This window comes from Poecilia reticulata, linkage group LG8 (genome assembly GCF_000633615.1).
Source record: "Poecilia reticulata strain Guanapo linkage group LG8, Guppy_female_1.0+MT, whole genome shotgun sequence".
NCBI lineage: Eukaryota > Metazoa > Chordata > Actinopteri > Cyprinodontiformes > Poeciliidae > Poecilia > Poecilia reticulata.
The window spans coordinates 3,781,422-3,797,188 of NC_024338.1; the positions used below are offsets into that span (position 1 = coordinate 3,781,422).

The following is a 15,767-nucleotide window of genomic DNA, read 5'->3' on the forward strand; positions in this document are numbered from 1 at the left end:
TGCTTTTCATTCTTTTGTTTCCAGGTGTAACCCCAAAGTCCACACACAGCTGCACAATATCAGATTGCAGAAATATTGCAATCTCTTCTCATTCTACTTTTCTGGGCTTACTTTTTAAACAACCGATTGGCAGGTAGATAGAGGCATTGTTACAGACACTGGGGTCCCAAAGATGCGACTCTTTGCTGCAGTTCTCTGTAGCCAGCTTTCAAAGGAGGGTTTTTCTTGGTGACAAGATAAACTTAGACCATCTTTCATCCTTTAAGCCAGTTATGCAAAATTGGTTTCTGCGTCTGGTCATATTTAGACTCCCAAGGTACCAAAAAGTAAAAAGAAATGCTAATTAAAAATTGCTAGGCAGTCTGAGCTAAAAAAAAAAAAAAAAAAAAAAAAAGCACATTGAAAATGGGTTGTTTTACATTTATTGTGTTGCCATAGTGAGGGGTGCTTGTAAGTTGTTATGTGTGATTTTGTAGAAAACTAAATATTAATGGTTGGCTTTCTCTACATTTTTTACCATGGGATTATTTTACTTTAGGGAAAAAAAACTGTGGTGAAGGATCATGAATTATTACCACCTACTATTTTAACTAAAACTGATTATTTTCATGTAAGTGAAATTAGGAATTACAAATAAGTATTTGCTTCTTCTGAGCATAGAGGGAAAATGTAAAAGTGTACCTCTTCTGTTTAGGATTTTTAGACTTTACTGTTTTTTTTTTCTTTCTATGTTATAGGGTATTAAAAGGAACACATCTAGTAAGTAACATTCTTACTGCCCTTCAGTCCAGACTTTTTTTTTTTTTTTTTTTGAGTAAAGTACTAAAAAATGCTGTTTTCCTTCATGCTCCCAGGTGAGGAAATTGCCAGGCCAAGGCGTGCCGTTCCTGCTGCTCCCATCGTGGCCCCCACACCAGCTCCAGCACCACAACCACCCAGGTATGAAGCACGGTTCTCACTTTATGCATTTTATTTCTGAATATTGATCAATTGCTGTTTGTGTATTAAATAGTTTAACCTTGTTGTTTTGTAAAAAGCCTTCAAAGCATTTATCATTAAATAAAACACTGTTTCTGTGTAGCAGCATAAAAAGACTGAACTTTTTCACATTTGTGCTGTCACAAGCTGTAATGTTGCATAAGTTCATTGGGACTTGATTTGATCAGGCTTGCTAAATAATTTCTTTGAAGAATCACCCCAGTACTGCAGTGGAGCTCAGAAATGGGACATTTTTTTAGATAATGTTCTTGATATTACTCTTTGCTCTTCTAATGCAAAAGACCTCATTGCAAGACTGCCCCACTTTTACCATCTCTTAGGAATTTTGAACAACTTCTTAGGAAAACAAAAAAACATTTTTGTTCTTCTTGTGGGAATCTGTGCACTCCATTAAGCTTGCAAAGCTGTCAGTCTGTACAACAGTGCTGTGTACTGAGCACCAAATCTAATATTACTCTAACAGCAGTTGTTTATATTGTGAGTTCTATGTAGGTGAATCATGCTGCAATGGTTCCAGTGGTTTACTTGAATGTCATCTTTTTGTTGTCCAGTTGCTTCAGTTTTCATTGTTTTGTCTGTTGAGTCATGAGGAGTCAGATAAGTCACATTGGCTCTTCTCTCTGCACATAGAGACAGAGGTTAGTCACTGTATCTCCACATGACCAATGCAGTTATTGTAGTTTTTCTTCTCAATACTGGTGCAAGAGTTTTCACAACTACTCCAAGAAGGTTCATGTATTTCTTTTTCGTTCCATGGGATTTTAATAACTTGCTGTATCCCACTATTTGTGCTTCCTACTTGGAAGCAGTGAATTTATGAAACTTTCTAAATTGGTTATAATCGTGTTAAAGAGGGCATTTTTTTGCCAATAGTGTACATGGTCAATGTGAGCAAAGTTTTACTGCCTGACTTACACAGATTCAATTAAATGCTGGATTTCAAGTCATGGCTTACATTCCTTAGGTTTTTTTGCCCTTTGAGTTCGGAAACTAAAAAGTGATTAAAAGGGTTCAGATTGGCTTGATCCCTTTTTAATCCCAATAACAAAAATCTTATTTTCAGAAAATAAAATTTTTGCCTCAATTATTTGAATGCCTCCATCTTTATAAATGAAAATTCTTGTTGAGTATAAATGGATTGATCAATCCTTATGTGCCATCAATAAAGTCTGGTGGAAATTGCCATGCATTACCTGACTGTAATGTGTCATAGCAGGCTTAAAATAGTGAACTATTAGGTGAAATGACAACACTTTTCTTCTCTTACTCACTTTGTTGCCGCTGCAGCAATCAGCAAACAGCATTCCCTGAAGACACCACAGCCTTATTTGGGCCTCCTTTAGAAACAGCCTTCGGAGAACAGAAAACTGAAGGTAACTGCTCTGTTCCTGTATCCATCATCCCTTTTTATCCTCTAAATGTGTCTATGTTTTTGTCTGGATTGATTCATGCAGGCTTTCTGAAAATACTCTTGCTGTGTCTTTTTTGCTGTCAGCTTAGTCTTATTTGACTGTCAACACATTTTCCCTTCGCCTTCCGCTCATGTCTTTACATAATTCTTCTTCTCTTGAACTCGCTGCAGTAGTTGTGAATTTAGCGTGTCTTTGCTGAGGTCAAAGCTGAAGATAACCCCCAAAGGTTGTGTTTATAGGTGTATTGCAGGTTGGTTAATACATAGGTTCTATTGTAACTGCTAACATTCAATCCTCTGGGCTTTCAGTTGCAGACTATCAAAAAGCAATTAGCTGTTACATAAGTTCTATCTCAGGCATAATGACCTCAAGTTGATATAAAATACCACTATACATTGATTCACACAGGTGTAGCTGCTCGTGTGTAGTTCCGTAATAGACATGCAGTACTTATGAGCTTTGTTTGGCAGTTTGTTTATGCTGTATCGTTTTTTTTCTTCCAGCTAACACTTTCTAACTGCTAACAGATTTCCTTACCCGATTTAAGACTTTTATTACAAGCTGATGAATGTTTTATTCCCTACAAAATATATAAAAGAATGAGAAACCCACTATTAATTTCCTTCACTTGACCTTCTGTGTCCCCTCCTGCACTTAGTGGTTCTTTCTGAGCCCGATGTGTGGGGGACTTCTTTCTCAGAGCCTGAATCCTCTTTAACCAGGTCCTTCCCCACAGGAAGTAAGTTTCATTATTCCACACTGTGTCACAGCTCCTCGTCTGCCTTGAATGACTGCACAGACCCACCAGCTCGCCCTGTGAACTCCCTCATCATCTGACTAACAAACAGACCTGGCAAACAGTCCTGATCAAACAGCCATGCGGTCATGATCCTCTCCACGTCCCACCAGACAAAGAGTTGTTTCCCGTTTCATTTCATCAGCCATTACACAACCACAGCATTTATTATTGGTTGACGTATGCTTTACAGCAAAGGTTCTGTACTCATACTGCATCAACCCCTTCCTCTTTTGCTGCCCTATCCTTGCACTTGGCATGGTGGTGACTGAATTGTAAGGTTCTGTGCTGCATGATGGATGGTTTTGTGTTCCCCTCGTAAGAAGTATTGCTGTTTTTTGACAGATGTAGTAATTCCTGCTAAATCTTAACAAGCTAATCTGCTGACACTCTTGTTTTTTTATTTGTACCAGAAATCTGCATCCTGTGCAATACACCTACAGTTACAAGAATATTGGAACAGTTATAGTTTTAATCTATGAACTATTCAATAACGTTCTTAACATTTTTTCAGCTCCTCCTCCCCTTCCGCCTAAGAATGTCCCAACTTCACCCCCTACAACTGAAGCCCCTTCTCCAGATGCGGCTGGTGAGAGTTTCTTCTGCCTTTTTTTACTTTTAAAATCTTTTAATGWTAAACATATTCAACTCGAATTTTATTTTAACAACATACTGTGCATGAAATGGCTGAACTGGCAGTTTTTATTGAGCTCTTTTCTTAAAATCAAATTTAACATRAATGCTTTACATAAGTTTTAAAAAATACTGTGCAGCACTTTGGTGTAGTTAGTAGCTGCTTTATAAAAAAATGGACATTGACAAGTAAAGACAACATTTTTAAAGGTTATCATTATATAAATATACTTATCAAATTTATTAAAATCAAAACTTTACTTTATTTATACATTTCTGGAATGTAACATTCAATTTATCTCTGGTCTCTATTCCAGAAGCATCAGCAGATGCAAATGACTCAAGCAGGAAGCCCTCCATAGCAGACCTGGACAACATTTTTGGGCCRGAGGTGGCTCCCCCTGCTGGTGAAGATACAGACGACAAGTGGGTCTGCTTCAGTGAACACTCTCCTGCTGGGCCACCAGCACCAAAGGAACCTGCACCACATATGCCGTCTTCACCACCCCCTCCTGAAGAGCCAGCACCTCCTCCACCAGCCTCCCCTCCTCCACCTGAATCCCCCGCTCCCCCYCTACCTACATCAGCTCCTCCTCTCCCCATCGCTCTTTCCCCAAAAGAAGACTCGCCTCCTCCTCTTCCAACCTCCCCACCTCCGTCACAGGAGCCTTTCTTGCCTCCTATWCGTTCAGGTCCCTCCACACCAGAAGACCAAAATCCACTCTCCATCGCCTCTTCTCCCCCACTTGCATCAAAGGAGCATACATCACCTCCAGCTTCCTCCCCTCCCCCTCTTAGCTCACCTGCTGGTGTCCCACCAGTCCCCGCCCCCAAGGAGAGCACCTGTGAAGTGGTGACTCTGCTTTCTGAAGAACCCTCAGCTTCCTCAATCCCATCACCCCTTGTCCTCTCTCAAGAAGAGCAGTCTAAGAACACAAACGCCTCTCATCCCAAAGAGGAAAGAGGTGAAACGATCACCTCTCCCAAAGACACCAGCCAGGAAAGTCGGAGCACACCCCCACCGCCGCCTCCTCCTCCAACATACCGTGCAGTAGTTTCATCACCAGGCCCCACAGCTGGAGCAGGAGGGRCAAATAGTGGTGAGTACTTATTTATATTGGAAGTTCTCAGATGCCATGTTATGATTTTGTATTGACTATAACATAAACATAAAACATAACATAAAAAAGTTTCAGTTCATTGGTGTTGAAAGGGACAAACTGCCAGATGGATTGTGGCACCCTTGCTATTAAATTTGCACAGACTCAACAGATGTTTGGAGGGGAGGGACAGTGTTGTTTTGACTCAGATGAATACAGAATGTTATTTTTTTGTTATGATTAGTTTTTAAACTTAACCTATCTACAAAGCTTTTGTTTTGCAGCAAAAATATTATCTTATTATTGCAGTTTTGTTGCCTTTATATATTAAAATCTTATCTGTTTTTTTTATTAGACAGACCTATAAACATTTGCTGCTCTTACAAGGAGAAAAATAATGCAATGTTGTATAGATGTTTTGAACTCAGAGACGTGTTATGGCCAGAAGCTGATGAATTAGAGAAATGAATTGGAGATGAGACAAATGACATGACTTCATGATAGATTACTAATTAAAGTTCATTTGCACTCTGATTAACTTCTTAAGTAACATTCACTGTTTAGTAATGGTTGACAATAATTGTAGGTATTTAGCATAAAACAACAATTTCAATATATGGGACATTTTTCCACTGAAATAATAGCCTTTTGTCAAGGTGGGATTATGYTACTGGAATAATTTGCCTTATTTTAAGGTTTTTGAAGCATATTTATYATTCCAGRAAATATACAATGCACTGATCCTTGTCATTTTATTTGCAGTTKTTATTACTTAATTTAAGTTTAGTAAATTTCATAAGTAAAGCAACTTGCTGCAAGTGTTTTAATTGTACGATTGAACTATATCTGAGCCTTGCTTGGCTTCTGCGCTCATCTTCAGGTTCCTCCTCACCTGTAAGACCTTCCACCCCCTCGTCAGTCAACCCAACCCCACCCCCACCTCCGCCTCGGCCCCCTTCACGACCCAAGCTTCCTCCTGGGAAACCTGCTGTTGGAGATGTGGTAAGATCGACCATGTATTTTTTCTGATAAGTTTAAAATCTAACTAGGAGTTTACTTTATCTTCCATCTTCTGTCGTAAAAAAGAAATCCTGCAGAGGTAAAACATAAGAAGATAAACACTTCTTTATATTTTTATCCAAGCAGAACCTGGTTTAAATATTGATTTAAAGGTCAATATCAACCTAATTTTTGCCTTTTTTTTTCGTCTTGTGTGTATTTTTTAGAACCGGCCGTTCAGCCCACCAATCCACTCGGCGAGTCCCCCTCCCATTGCTCCGTTGGCGCGAGCTGAGAGCACCTCCTCAATCTCCTCCACCAACTCCCTGAGTGCCGCCACCACACCCACTGTTAGCAAGGAGCTGTGTGTGTCTGTGTCAGGTGTGTGAACCAGTTCTGATGTTTGAAGGTTCTGCTAATATAAAAAGAAAAACTGAGAGAAATAGTTCACCTGCACTTGTGTAGCATTAAATGTTTTATTCATTTCCGAACTTCCCTTCTGCTCTTGCTCCTTTTGTTTGAATCAGTTTTTTTTATTTTACTTTTTATTATTTAAATTGAAGTGTTAAAAGACTTGACATTTACACAGAACAAATTATTTTGTGTCAATTGGGGCTGATTAAATTCCACGCTTGCAAACATGCTGAGTGTGAGCGATAGGCGAGAATGTGAAGCAGGGTGTTGATTTTCACTCGCAAACATTCTTGAATGAATTAACGATGGAGCAGTTCATATTCCTTGATCTAAATTTAGAGTCTGTGTAAAGGAGCCTGCAGTGCAGAGTTGTGAGTGGATAAAAGCTAATCTCAGTAGGCTGTAACATGACTGAGTCATAGCAGCATGAAAAAAATAAACACCATGGAGCAGCGGGAGTTATATAAAAACAGAAAAGTCCTCAATTGCAGGGGGATTTTATTCAAACTGATTTTTAGGACCCATTGCTTGAAGAATGTATACTTAAAAGGATCAGATGTTTACCAGGTTTCTTAATAATATAATTATTACCTCAGGTGTTTAAAAACATTCTATGCAGTCATTAGCTATTATACAGAGATAATACCAAAGTACACCAAATGCAAAACCACCATAGGCTAGAAAAATAAAATGTTATTTTATTTTATCCATCTTACATCGCTGTGAATAAATTTTGGTTCATAACTGCATTGAGGCTCACAGACTTGTTTCGGCCCATCAAAGCATCCCAACATTTCAACCAATCATGACTTTGACCCTTGATTTAGCTTTCATTCATTTTGGTGTACCTTTGGCTAATGGCAAATCTGCTCGTATGATCATTAGGCAATTTATAGTCATTACCTATTTTCTATTAAAATACCTTCTATTTGATTGTAAGCCCCTGTAAGCTTTTCAGTTCCACTGCTTTTAATTTTGACATTTTCCGCAGCTTTTTATTTAAGATCTCCATTTTCTATTTACATGCTTGATTGTACGCTTATTTTTAYGCTTTTGTTTGAAATTCTTTCTTTTTTTGTTTGTTTTGCTGTTTTGTCCCTTTGTTTGTCAGAAGATGATGCTTATGTAGACAAACTGCCCACCTTTGAGAGGCACTTTGATTCATTTGCAGGTAAAGTTCAACTCCAACGGAGCACTTGGGGGGAGTATGGAATGCTATAGGAGTCAATATGAAATCAATAACTTATCCATTGATAATTAATAATCTATTACCACTACAATAAATATGAACTAATAGCCAGACAACAGGCAATCCAGCTTTTTGGATTCATTCAGCAAACTGCCCACTGACATTTGAAGTGTGGAGAAAAAACGTCTACATTGGACCCCATCAAATATGTGTCTATCATTCCAGCTGATCATCCATTTGTGTATCCATGTATATCCATTCATTAATATTTATGATGTACATGCACATATGTAAACTTCCTTTTGGCACTGTGAGTAGTAAGTGCTTTTTGAAAGGCGTTGGTTTCATATTGACTGCAAGGCATTTTATAAAGTGTGGGTTTGGAGTGCTCTTTTGTGAGTTTTTCTGTTTGGTGGTTTCTGCTGAGATTGATCTTGATTGAGGACCTTAAAGGCCATTCTGGAGTGTTATGTATGCCATCTTGAGATATAAGTGAAAAATGAAGGTATTTAAACAATAAAAGCAGGCCATTTTTCCAATTCTCTCATCTTATAACATTACATTAAGCTTTTTGGATCAAATACAAATTGTCCAAAATGGCTATGTTTTTGCCATTGTTGAAATACCTTTTTTTTTTCATTCACATCAGTTTTCTTCATTCTAATGTGAAGAGATACCATAAATTCATGGCATTCCTTTTGCTTTTCAGTAAAGTTTTCTCATCGTTTCCCTCTCATCCCACATATTTAAAGACATTTTAGTATTTATCTCACTAATGTAACTTTTTTTTCTCATCCTGTTCATTTCTCAGGTCAAAAATGCAACTAATAATGAAACCTGGTTAAATCACACAAGTTAAAAGAAATATTTGTTTCTCCGTTCATCTGTTTGCCTGAGACTTTTCTCTCTGTCTTATGACTGTGCACCAGTGCCTGTCTTGCCCTGTCACCATGGTAGCCTCCTATCTCTCATATTTCAAGAGATTCCTTTCTTGTGCAGCAAAGTCTCTCCCAGATTCCTTTTGTCTCGGCATTCAACACCAGAAATGTTTCTGAGTGTTGTGTGTGCTGGGTTTCTGTGTGAGCTTGTCTGAAGGGCCCCCTCATATGAGGGTTCTTGAGATCATCAAACACACACACACATTCACAACACGCATTGTCACGAACTGTGTTAGATCAGAGCCTGGTTTGAAGTCTGGCATGAGAATCAGGTCGAATTAGACAAGTAGCTGCTTTGTATTCATGTCTGTCTCTCTACAACTGGAGTACAAGCCTCAGGTTTACCCAATCTCACTGAGGTGCCTTGATCTGTGACTTCCACCTTTCTCACCTGCCACTCATTCACTCTCTAGGCTCAGAGACCTTTGAACCCATTCAAACATATTGAAGGACACGTTGTGTTTGCCACATAATGGATTACACTTATTTTGTTCCACCACTCTACATTCTTAGTCGGCTCACTCATTCATTAGCAGCAATTTGCCACAACAAACGGATGATGAACAAAAACCAAGGTTTTGCCCTGCTGTTGAGCATAAGGACTGGATTAATAAATTTATATATTTTTTATTTTTAATTATTTTTCTTGCTGTTGTCATGCTAATGAAAAGAGCCTTTCCAGGTATACAAAATCTTTTTCTTGCCCAAAAATATTTGTTTTTAATATTGCATTGTGTTGCTAATTAAGCCTCAGAATAACCCAATACACTGTTTTCCAACCAGAACAAAGCACTATTATCCATGTTTGCCTCATTTTAATGCTCGTTTTTCTGATATTTCTATTTTACTTTCTATCCACACTTTCACCTGAAAATAACGTCATTATAAGCAAAACTTTGAGTGAAGCTGTAATGTGGTTTGGATTTTCTAATTTCCAGATCATGTTTTTGACTCCCCACATTGTTCCTAAAATAAGTATTAAGATAATGTGGTGTTGTTGGCAAGTAGTGGGCCAAAAAAAAGTTTTAATTGGACACATGTCATCATTGAGGATTCCCTCTGTGAAGGGATTGGTTCAAGTTTAGCCACACCTTTTGGGCTTTTTAAACAGACTTTCATTCTCAGTTTTCTTTCAAAGCAAGTTCCAGAGCCTGAAATGTGGGTTTCTGTTCTCCACCTTTTCTTCTTGTGGTTTGGTCTCATTACTGCCATCTGCAGCTTGTGTTGGTTCATTGCATCCATCTCTGTTTCATAATGTGCAGATGGTACTATAATGATAATGTAAACATAGAATGGCATCAAAAAGGTGTATACACTGATCAGTTTCAACATTATGATCACAGCAGGTGAAAGTAACACAGATTGTCTTCATGTTAGTTGGTGGGAAATGCCAGACAGCATGTGGACATTTCAGTCCTCCAAGGTGACGTGTTCGAAGAAGGAAAAATGGGATCATGTAAAGCTTTAGCTGAGTGTGAAAAGGTCCAAATTGTGGCTACAGAATGACTAAGAGCATCTTCAAGATTTTGCTCTTGTGTAGTCTTCCCAGAAATGATTGGTATGTTTAAATTGGAGTTCAAGGAGGGAACAGCAACATGTTCATGGGCAGCTGAGACTTATCGGTGTGTGGTCAAGGCTGAACCACAAGGTCCAACCCAAAGTTGAGTTGCTGGAGCTTAAACTGCTGGAGAAGTTGTTGTTTATTCTGTTTATTCTGTCAGAATTTAAAGTATTTTATAATTTGCTATGAATGAAACTAGCCAAGATGCCAATGCTGTCTCCAGTCCACCTCCCACACCACTAACAATGGGTATGTGAGTATCAGAACTGGACAGATCAATTGAAGAAGGTGGTGTTGTTTGGGGAAACAAGAACGCCTTGTTTCCCCAAACAACAAGGCAGTGGGTTTTACTAGAGAAAGAAGCCAGCTGTTGAGGGCTGGCTTCACCAGCTGGAAAATTGACCAGCTGGGACGTGACATTTGCCATCTAACGTAGTATTATTGAAAACTGCATTCCCCTGTAGCTGTGGTCTGTTTCAGCAGGATCAGAAATGGTTTAAGATTAGACCTTCAAATTCCCCTGATCTCAGTTCAGTTAAGTATTTGATGGTCTGGACAAACAAAGCAGATCCTTTCAGGACCCATCTTTTAACATAAAGTCTTGAAGGATCTACTGCTTAGATCCTTAGACATCTCCGGAGGTGATGCTTCAACAGATCAGAGTTGTTTTGTCAGCAAAAAGGAACACACTATTAWRCTTGTGATCGTAATGTAATCTGCGTAAATTTCAAACGTTATAAATACCACAGATGAAAATGTGTCCGCTTGCTTCATGTTTTCAGTTTTGATCACAGTGTTGATCATTTGAGACTCCACAGTCCCCTTTGCTATTTAGCTCAACTCAACATTGAAATCCRTCCTGRCCAACGTTCAGCAGCACAAGCCTGGCTGTCCCTATGTCTACCCGAGTCCAGCATTGTCTCAGTCRCCCTATTTTTGGCCAGTATGCGTCTCTCCCATCTCGTCACATGTTCTGTCCTGGCAGTGTCTCCGCGCTCCGTCTCTCCTCTCACCCGGCCCTCACCCTCCACGTTTCACTTCACCGTGACGTGTGATAGACCTTCCATGTGAGACTCATGCTTCTGTCCTTCTCTCCCCCCTCCTCACCCACCTCCCACCTTYTCATCCCTCTACCTCCTCCCCTTCACTGCCCCCCTCCACCCAACACAGAGAATGACCAGCCATCCCTTGTTTGGTTTGACAGAGGGAAGTTTTATTTAACCTTTGAAGGTAAGTTTCCTCGGTAACAGGGAAGCGTGCACACACATAAACACTCTTCTGAGTCTCATTCGTGCAAGCTTGGCCCTACCCTCTACGCTGCCCTTTTCCTTAAGCTCCTCCCTCAAAAGATCCTCCATTTTCTAACCCTCACTATGCTAAATATGTGGCTGAGCATTCCTTCTCTGTACTAAAATATATTTTTTGACATTTTTTTTCTCTCTTTTGACATTGTTCGGTCTCATTTCATCTCCACTTTCCTTCTTGAAGATTCATCTTTCTTTGTGCACTTTACTAATCTATTTATAATTACTTTTCCTCTTGGTGGTCTTCTAGTTTATTTAGTTAGATGTCATTTTCTATGATCTTGTCAAAAATACTTCAACTATAAAATACATCTGGAATAAGCATGCAAATACTTGTCTTTTTCTCAGTCTGCCTTGCTATCATCTTCTGCACCTAGCAATGCTTATTCGGGGGAAAAAAGCAAACATYGCTGTATTATGAATTGTGCCAATAAATGACATTGTACTTTRTAAAAGGGATATTTCTCAGTCAAAAAGCAGAGAGAAATGTGTCATCTTTGTGTGTAATCTGCTGTTCAACCTTACTAACACTGGTGTTTCTATTCATTATGAATGTGTGATGTTTCATTTCATGTCATCTATAAATGTTTTGTCTTCATTTCGTCCTTGCACTTTTGGATTGGAAGAGTGTAAAATCCTGGCCTGGAACTTTTTAGTTACATATCTGCTCTCAATTTAAAAAATGATTAAATCATCAATAATTATTTACTATAAGGTTTCAAATTCATGACCTATAAGGTCATGTGTTCACTATGTTTCATGCTAGATTTAATTCTGTTTTTGTGCTGCTTTGCCCTGATTTTAGGCTGCTCCCGAGGACCGAGCCCTCTCACTATGGGGGCCCAGGACACACTTCCTGTGGCCGCGGCATTCACAGAGACTGTCAACGGCTTTTTTAAAGGAGCAGACCCCAGCAAGTACGTCTTCAATTTGACAATATCAAAAAAAWTTTATTTAGTCAGTTCATGGAGTTGATGTAAAGGATCTAGTCCAAGACTAGTCCATATTATTTACTAAATATGACATGTCTCTGTTTTGGCTCCATTGTGACATCTACAGCTATTGAAATGTCACTGGATGTTTGTAAAACGAAGGAGTTAGACTGAAGAAAGTTTGAGAAAACTATGTATTGCTATAAAGTATATGTAAAGTTGCATTTAGAATAGCTTTGTATTTATTTGCCTCATGTGTTGGAAAATAGATTTATTTTAGGCTTAGTCATGATTGTGTTTGCACTGCATTACTGTGGGCTAAACAATTATTTTTTTTTTCTTAATTTAGCTTGCTACTCATGATGTAGTTGATTTGAATTGTATGCAGTCAATTCGAAACAGTACTGGAAGCAGTGATGACTCAGATATATTATCAAAAGAAAATCAAAGAGGGGACAGAACATACGAATATTACAAATTACTTGGGTGATGTTTGTCTGCAGCTTACAACGTTTCTTTCTTCCAGGTGTGTTGTGAAGGTCATAGGTGAGATGGTTTTATCGTTTCCGGCAGGAATCACACGGCACTTTGCCAATAACCCGTCCCCTGCCGTGCTAACCTTCAGCATAACCAACTACAGCCGACTGGAGCATGTTCTGCCTAACCCCCAGCTGCTCTGCTGGTAATACCATCACCGTAAACTCACCACCTTGTTCAGACACCTTTTCACCTCAGACARTATCTCTGTGAAGCAAGGAGCCTTTAAGGCTGAGGCCCTTATCAWCTAACTTTATTATTTTAGCTTAAATGTTTAACAYGAGTGCAATAAATGAACTAAACCTCACTAAATTCATATTAGACCTTTAGACACACCCTGCATTACACGTTTTGTTAACATTACCAGCATTACTTGTCGATTTAGTGAAATAAAAACTTATACTGGATGTTAGAAATAGCAAATGTTGCACTTGCTGATGTTCAGTTTTCTATTGGATTGTTATTAACTACCCATTTGTTAACCACTGAGATCAAGATGTACTGAGGCTTTAAAAAGTTACAATTTTAAAACCTSTAAAATRTTGATATTATTGATCCTATAGTTTAAAGTATTTTAAGTAAATGCCAGGGAAATGTCAAAGTGGCTGGCATTTTGCCCAGCCAGACAGAAATGTAGCACTGCCCCCTGTGCTACATGAAGGCTATTACACGTTCCCCTCACTTATAAAAAAAAATACATTTTAGTTACCTTTAAACTTTTGTAGTTATTAATGAGGTGTTAATTTTGCTTTGAAATTTTTAATGAATGATGAAGCAATGACATGAACCAAATTTGACTTTAAATAGAAGTCATTTAATKTGGTTCATGAAAATGAATTGCTTGGTAAATCACCTATTGTGAGGCAGTTCATGTTGGTTTTTACAAATTTTTTCTATGCCAATTTTTGATGAAAGTAATAGGTTTCTGGGTACTTTTTTATATCTGCCTTCAAGCTTTGTGCTTGCTTTTTTTTTTTTTTCCTTTTTGTGTTTGAAAATCACAATTGTTCTGTGTGTTGTTTGTGTTGTGATTACTTTCTTTTACTCCACCAACCAGCGACACCACCACGCAATCTAAGGCTGATTCAAAGGACTTCTGGGTGAATATGCCAAACCTGATATCCCATCTAAAGAAGGTGGCTGAGCAGAAGCCGCAGGCAACGTACTACAACGTCGACATGCTCAAGTATCAGGTTAGCTCGGCCAGGGACCAAACATTTGGTCCGTTTGAGAGAAATACATTTTCCATTAAAAAACGTATTTCTCTCAATACTTAACTCTTGTCTGCGTTTAGGTATCAACGAATGGCCTCCAGTCGGCTCCTCTGAACCTGGCTGTGAGCTGGAGATGTGAGCCCACCAGCACTGACCTGAGGATAGACTACAAATACAACGGGGAGGCCATGTCGACGCCRATGGCTCTCAACAACGTCCAGTTTCTCGTCCCAATCGATGGAGGTGTTTCAAAATTACAAGCTGTCCTACCTCCTGCTGTATGGTATGCGCCAAATCATAAACTAGTTGATTATTACACACTGTCTAGCTTACAACCTAAAGATGTTGGCTTGTCGAAAYAATGTGGTTATGTTCTTTTAGGAAGTTCRCRTGAAATGAAACACATTAATATTTTAAATAATAATGGAAATAAACTTTCTTTACATGATTTAAGATTTTACTCAAATACAATTTTGCTGAAAAAAGGTTTCTATTTACCTTAGCTGTTAAATCTTAGCATTAATTCCAAAACGTTCTATAGGCTTCAAATAAATGTCCTTTCTATGTTTCCATTTCTATCTATACAGGAATGGAGAGCAGCAAAGAATCCTATGGAAGATCCCTGATATCTCCAAGAAATCTGAAAACGGAGGTATAGACAACAGCTTTGAGATGAATTTCTGCCCATATTCAGATTCTGTTTCAGAAGTAAAATATACATTTATCTAAAATAATTATAACTCTTGTATCTTTCAATATTTATTTTCTTGGCCCAGGTGTGGGGTCCCTATTGGCACGCTTCCAGCTAACAGAGGGTCCCAGTAAACCGGCGCCGCTGGCAGTGCAGTTCACCAGTGAGGGCAGCAACCTGTCAGGATGTGACATTGAACTGGCTGGACCAGGATATCGCTTCTCTCTAGTTAAAAAGAGGTTTGCTGCAGGTAAGTTTCTCTGCATTTAAAAGTTTATCCAAACAGAAACATTTTTTTTATATTTATAAGCTTTGCTTCCATAGTTAAATTTTTATTCTTTTATCAATTCTAAAAAAAAAAACTGTTTACCTGGTTACTTTTAGGTAACCTGGTTACCTAAACCTGTTTACCTGGTTTAGGTAAACCAGGTCTGTTTACCTGGTTTAGGTAACCAGGTAAACAGACACTGATATATTTTTTATTACTATTTAGACTTCTGACCGTCACATGTTTTCTGGTTTTTCCATTTGAATTATTTTGTTAAAAAGAATTTGGACAAAGTTTGAAGGTGTCTACAAAACTATCATAATATATTAATATGATAAACAGAAACGACACAAAGACAAAACACAGTTTTGTTCATTCAAAATAATCTGAATTTGAGAGCTAATGAAAACAAAATCTWCAGTACAAAAATAAAATCAAATTAATGGAGAATCTGAAACCAATACCGATACTGACTTGATCGATCCACCCACCTCTAGTCTTAAGCTTATATGTTTTTATTTTGTTATCATGTAAGTAGGTAAGTAGTGCTCATTACATGAATGACATAACAGATTTCTTACATTTTTCAGTATAACTTGTGCAATGGGGTGTTTTTTGGATACAAACATTATTCATGCACCTTTAATACCTCTGTCACACTATKGTTTTATCGGCATGGAGAAACCTAGCGTCATTGGATAGCAATGCTCCTTCATCACCATATAACCAATTACAACCATGRATCTTTCCACACACACCCTGCAGTCTGCAGCATGACTG

The 15,767-nt window shown here is 38.4% G+C and overlaps 1 protein-coding gene across 14 annotated transcripts in view; it reads left to right on the top strand.

Annotated features, from left to right (window-relative positions):
- sgip1a (SH3GL interacting endocytic adaptor 1a) overlaps nucleotides 1–15,767 on the top strand; it is a 70,631-nt gene that overhangs the window by 49,829 nt on the left and 5,035 nt on the right. For 6 of the 14 annotated variants that reach the window (XM_008415182.2, XM_008415181.2, XM_008415184.2 and 3 more), the window contains 16 exons: nucleotides 738–759; nucleotides 855–939; nucleotides 2,287–2,372; nucleotides 3,070–3,150; nucleotides 3,722–3,796; nucleotides 4,158–4,940; nucleotides 5,821–5,942; nucleotides 6,167–6,320; nucleotides 7,465–7,524; nucleotides 11,212–11,271; nucleotides 12,151–12,262; nucleotides 12,804–12,959; nucleotides 13,872–14,007; nucleotides 14,109–14,311; nucleotides 14,616–14,680; nucleotides 14,805–14,969. In XM_008415182.2, the coding sequence (XP_008413404.1) occupies nucleotides 738–759; nucleotides 855–939; nucleotides 2,287–2,372; nucleotides 3,070–3,150; nucleotides 3,722–3,796; nucleotides 4,158–4,940; nucleotides 5,821–5,942; nucleotides 6,167–6,320; nucleotides 7,465–7,524; nucleotides 11,212–11,271; nucleotides 12,151–12,262; nucleotides 12,804–12,959; nucleotides 13,872–14,007; nucleotides 14,109–14,311; nucleotides 14,616–14,680; nucleotides 14,805–14,969 (2,365 nt within the window). The remainder of the gene's footprint in view (nucleotides 1–737; nucleotides 760–854; nucleotides 940–2,286; nucleotides 2,373–3,069; nucleotides 3,151–3,721; nucleotides 3,797–4,157; nucleotides 4,941–5,820; nucleotides 5,943–6,166; nucleotides 6,321–7,464; nucleotides 7,525–11,211; nucleotides 11,272–12,150; nucleotides 12,263–12,803; nucleotides 12,960–13,871; nucleotides 14,008–14,108; nucleotides 14,312–14,615; nucleotides 14,681–14,804; nucleotides 14,970–15,767) is intronic. The other 8 variants (XM_008415190.2, XM_008415199.2, XM_017306284.1 and 5 more) reach the window with 7 other exon arrangements.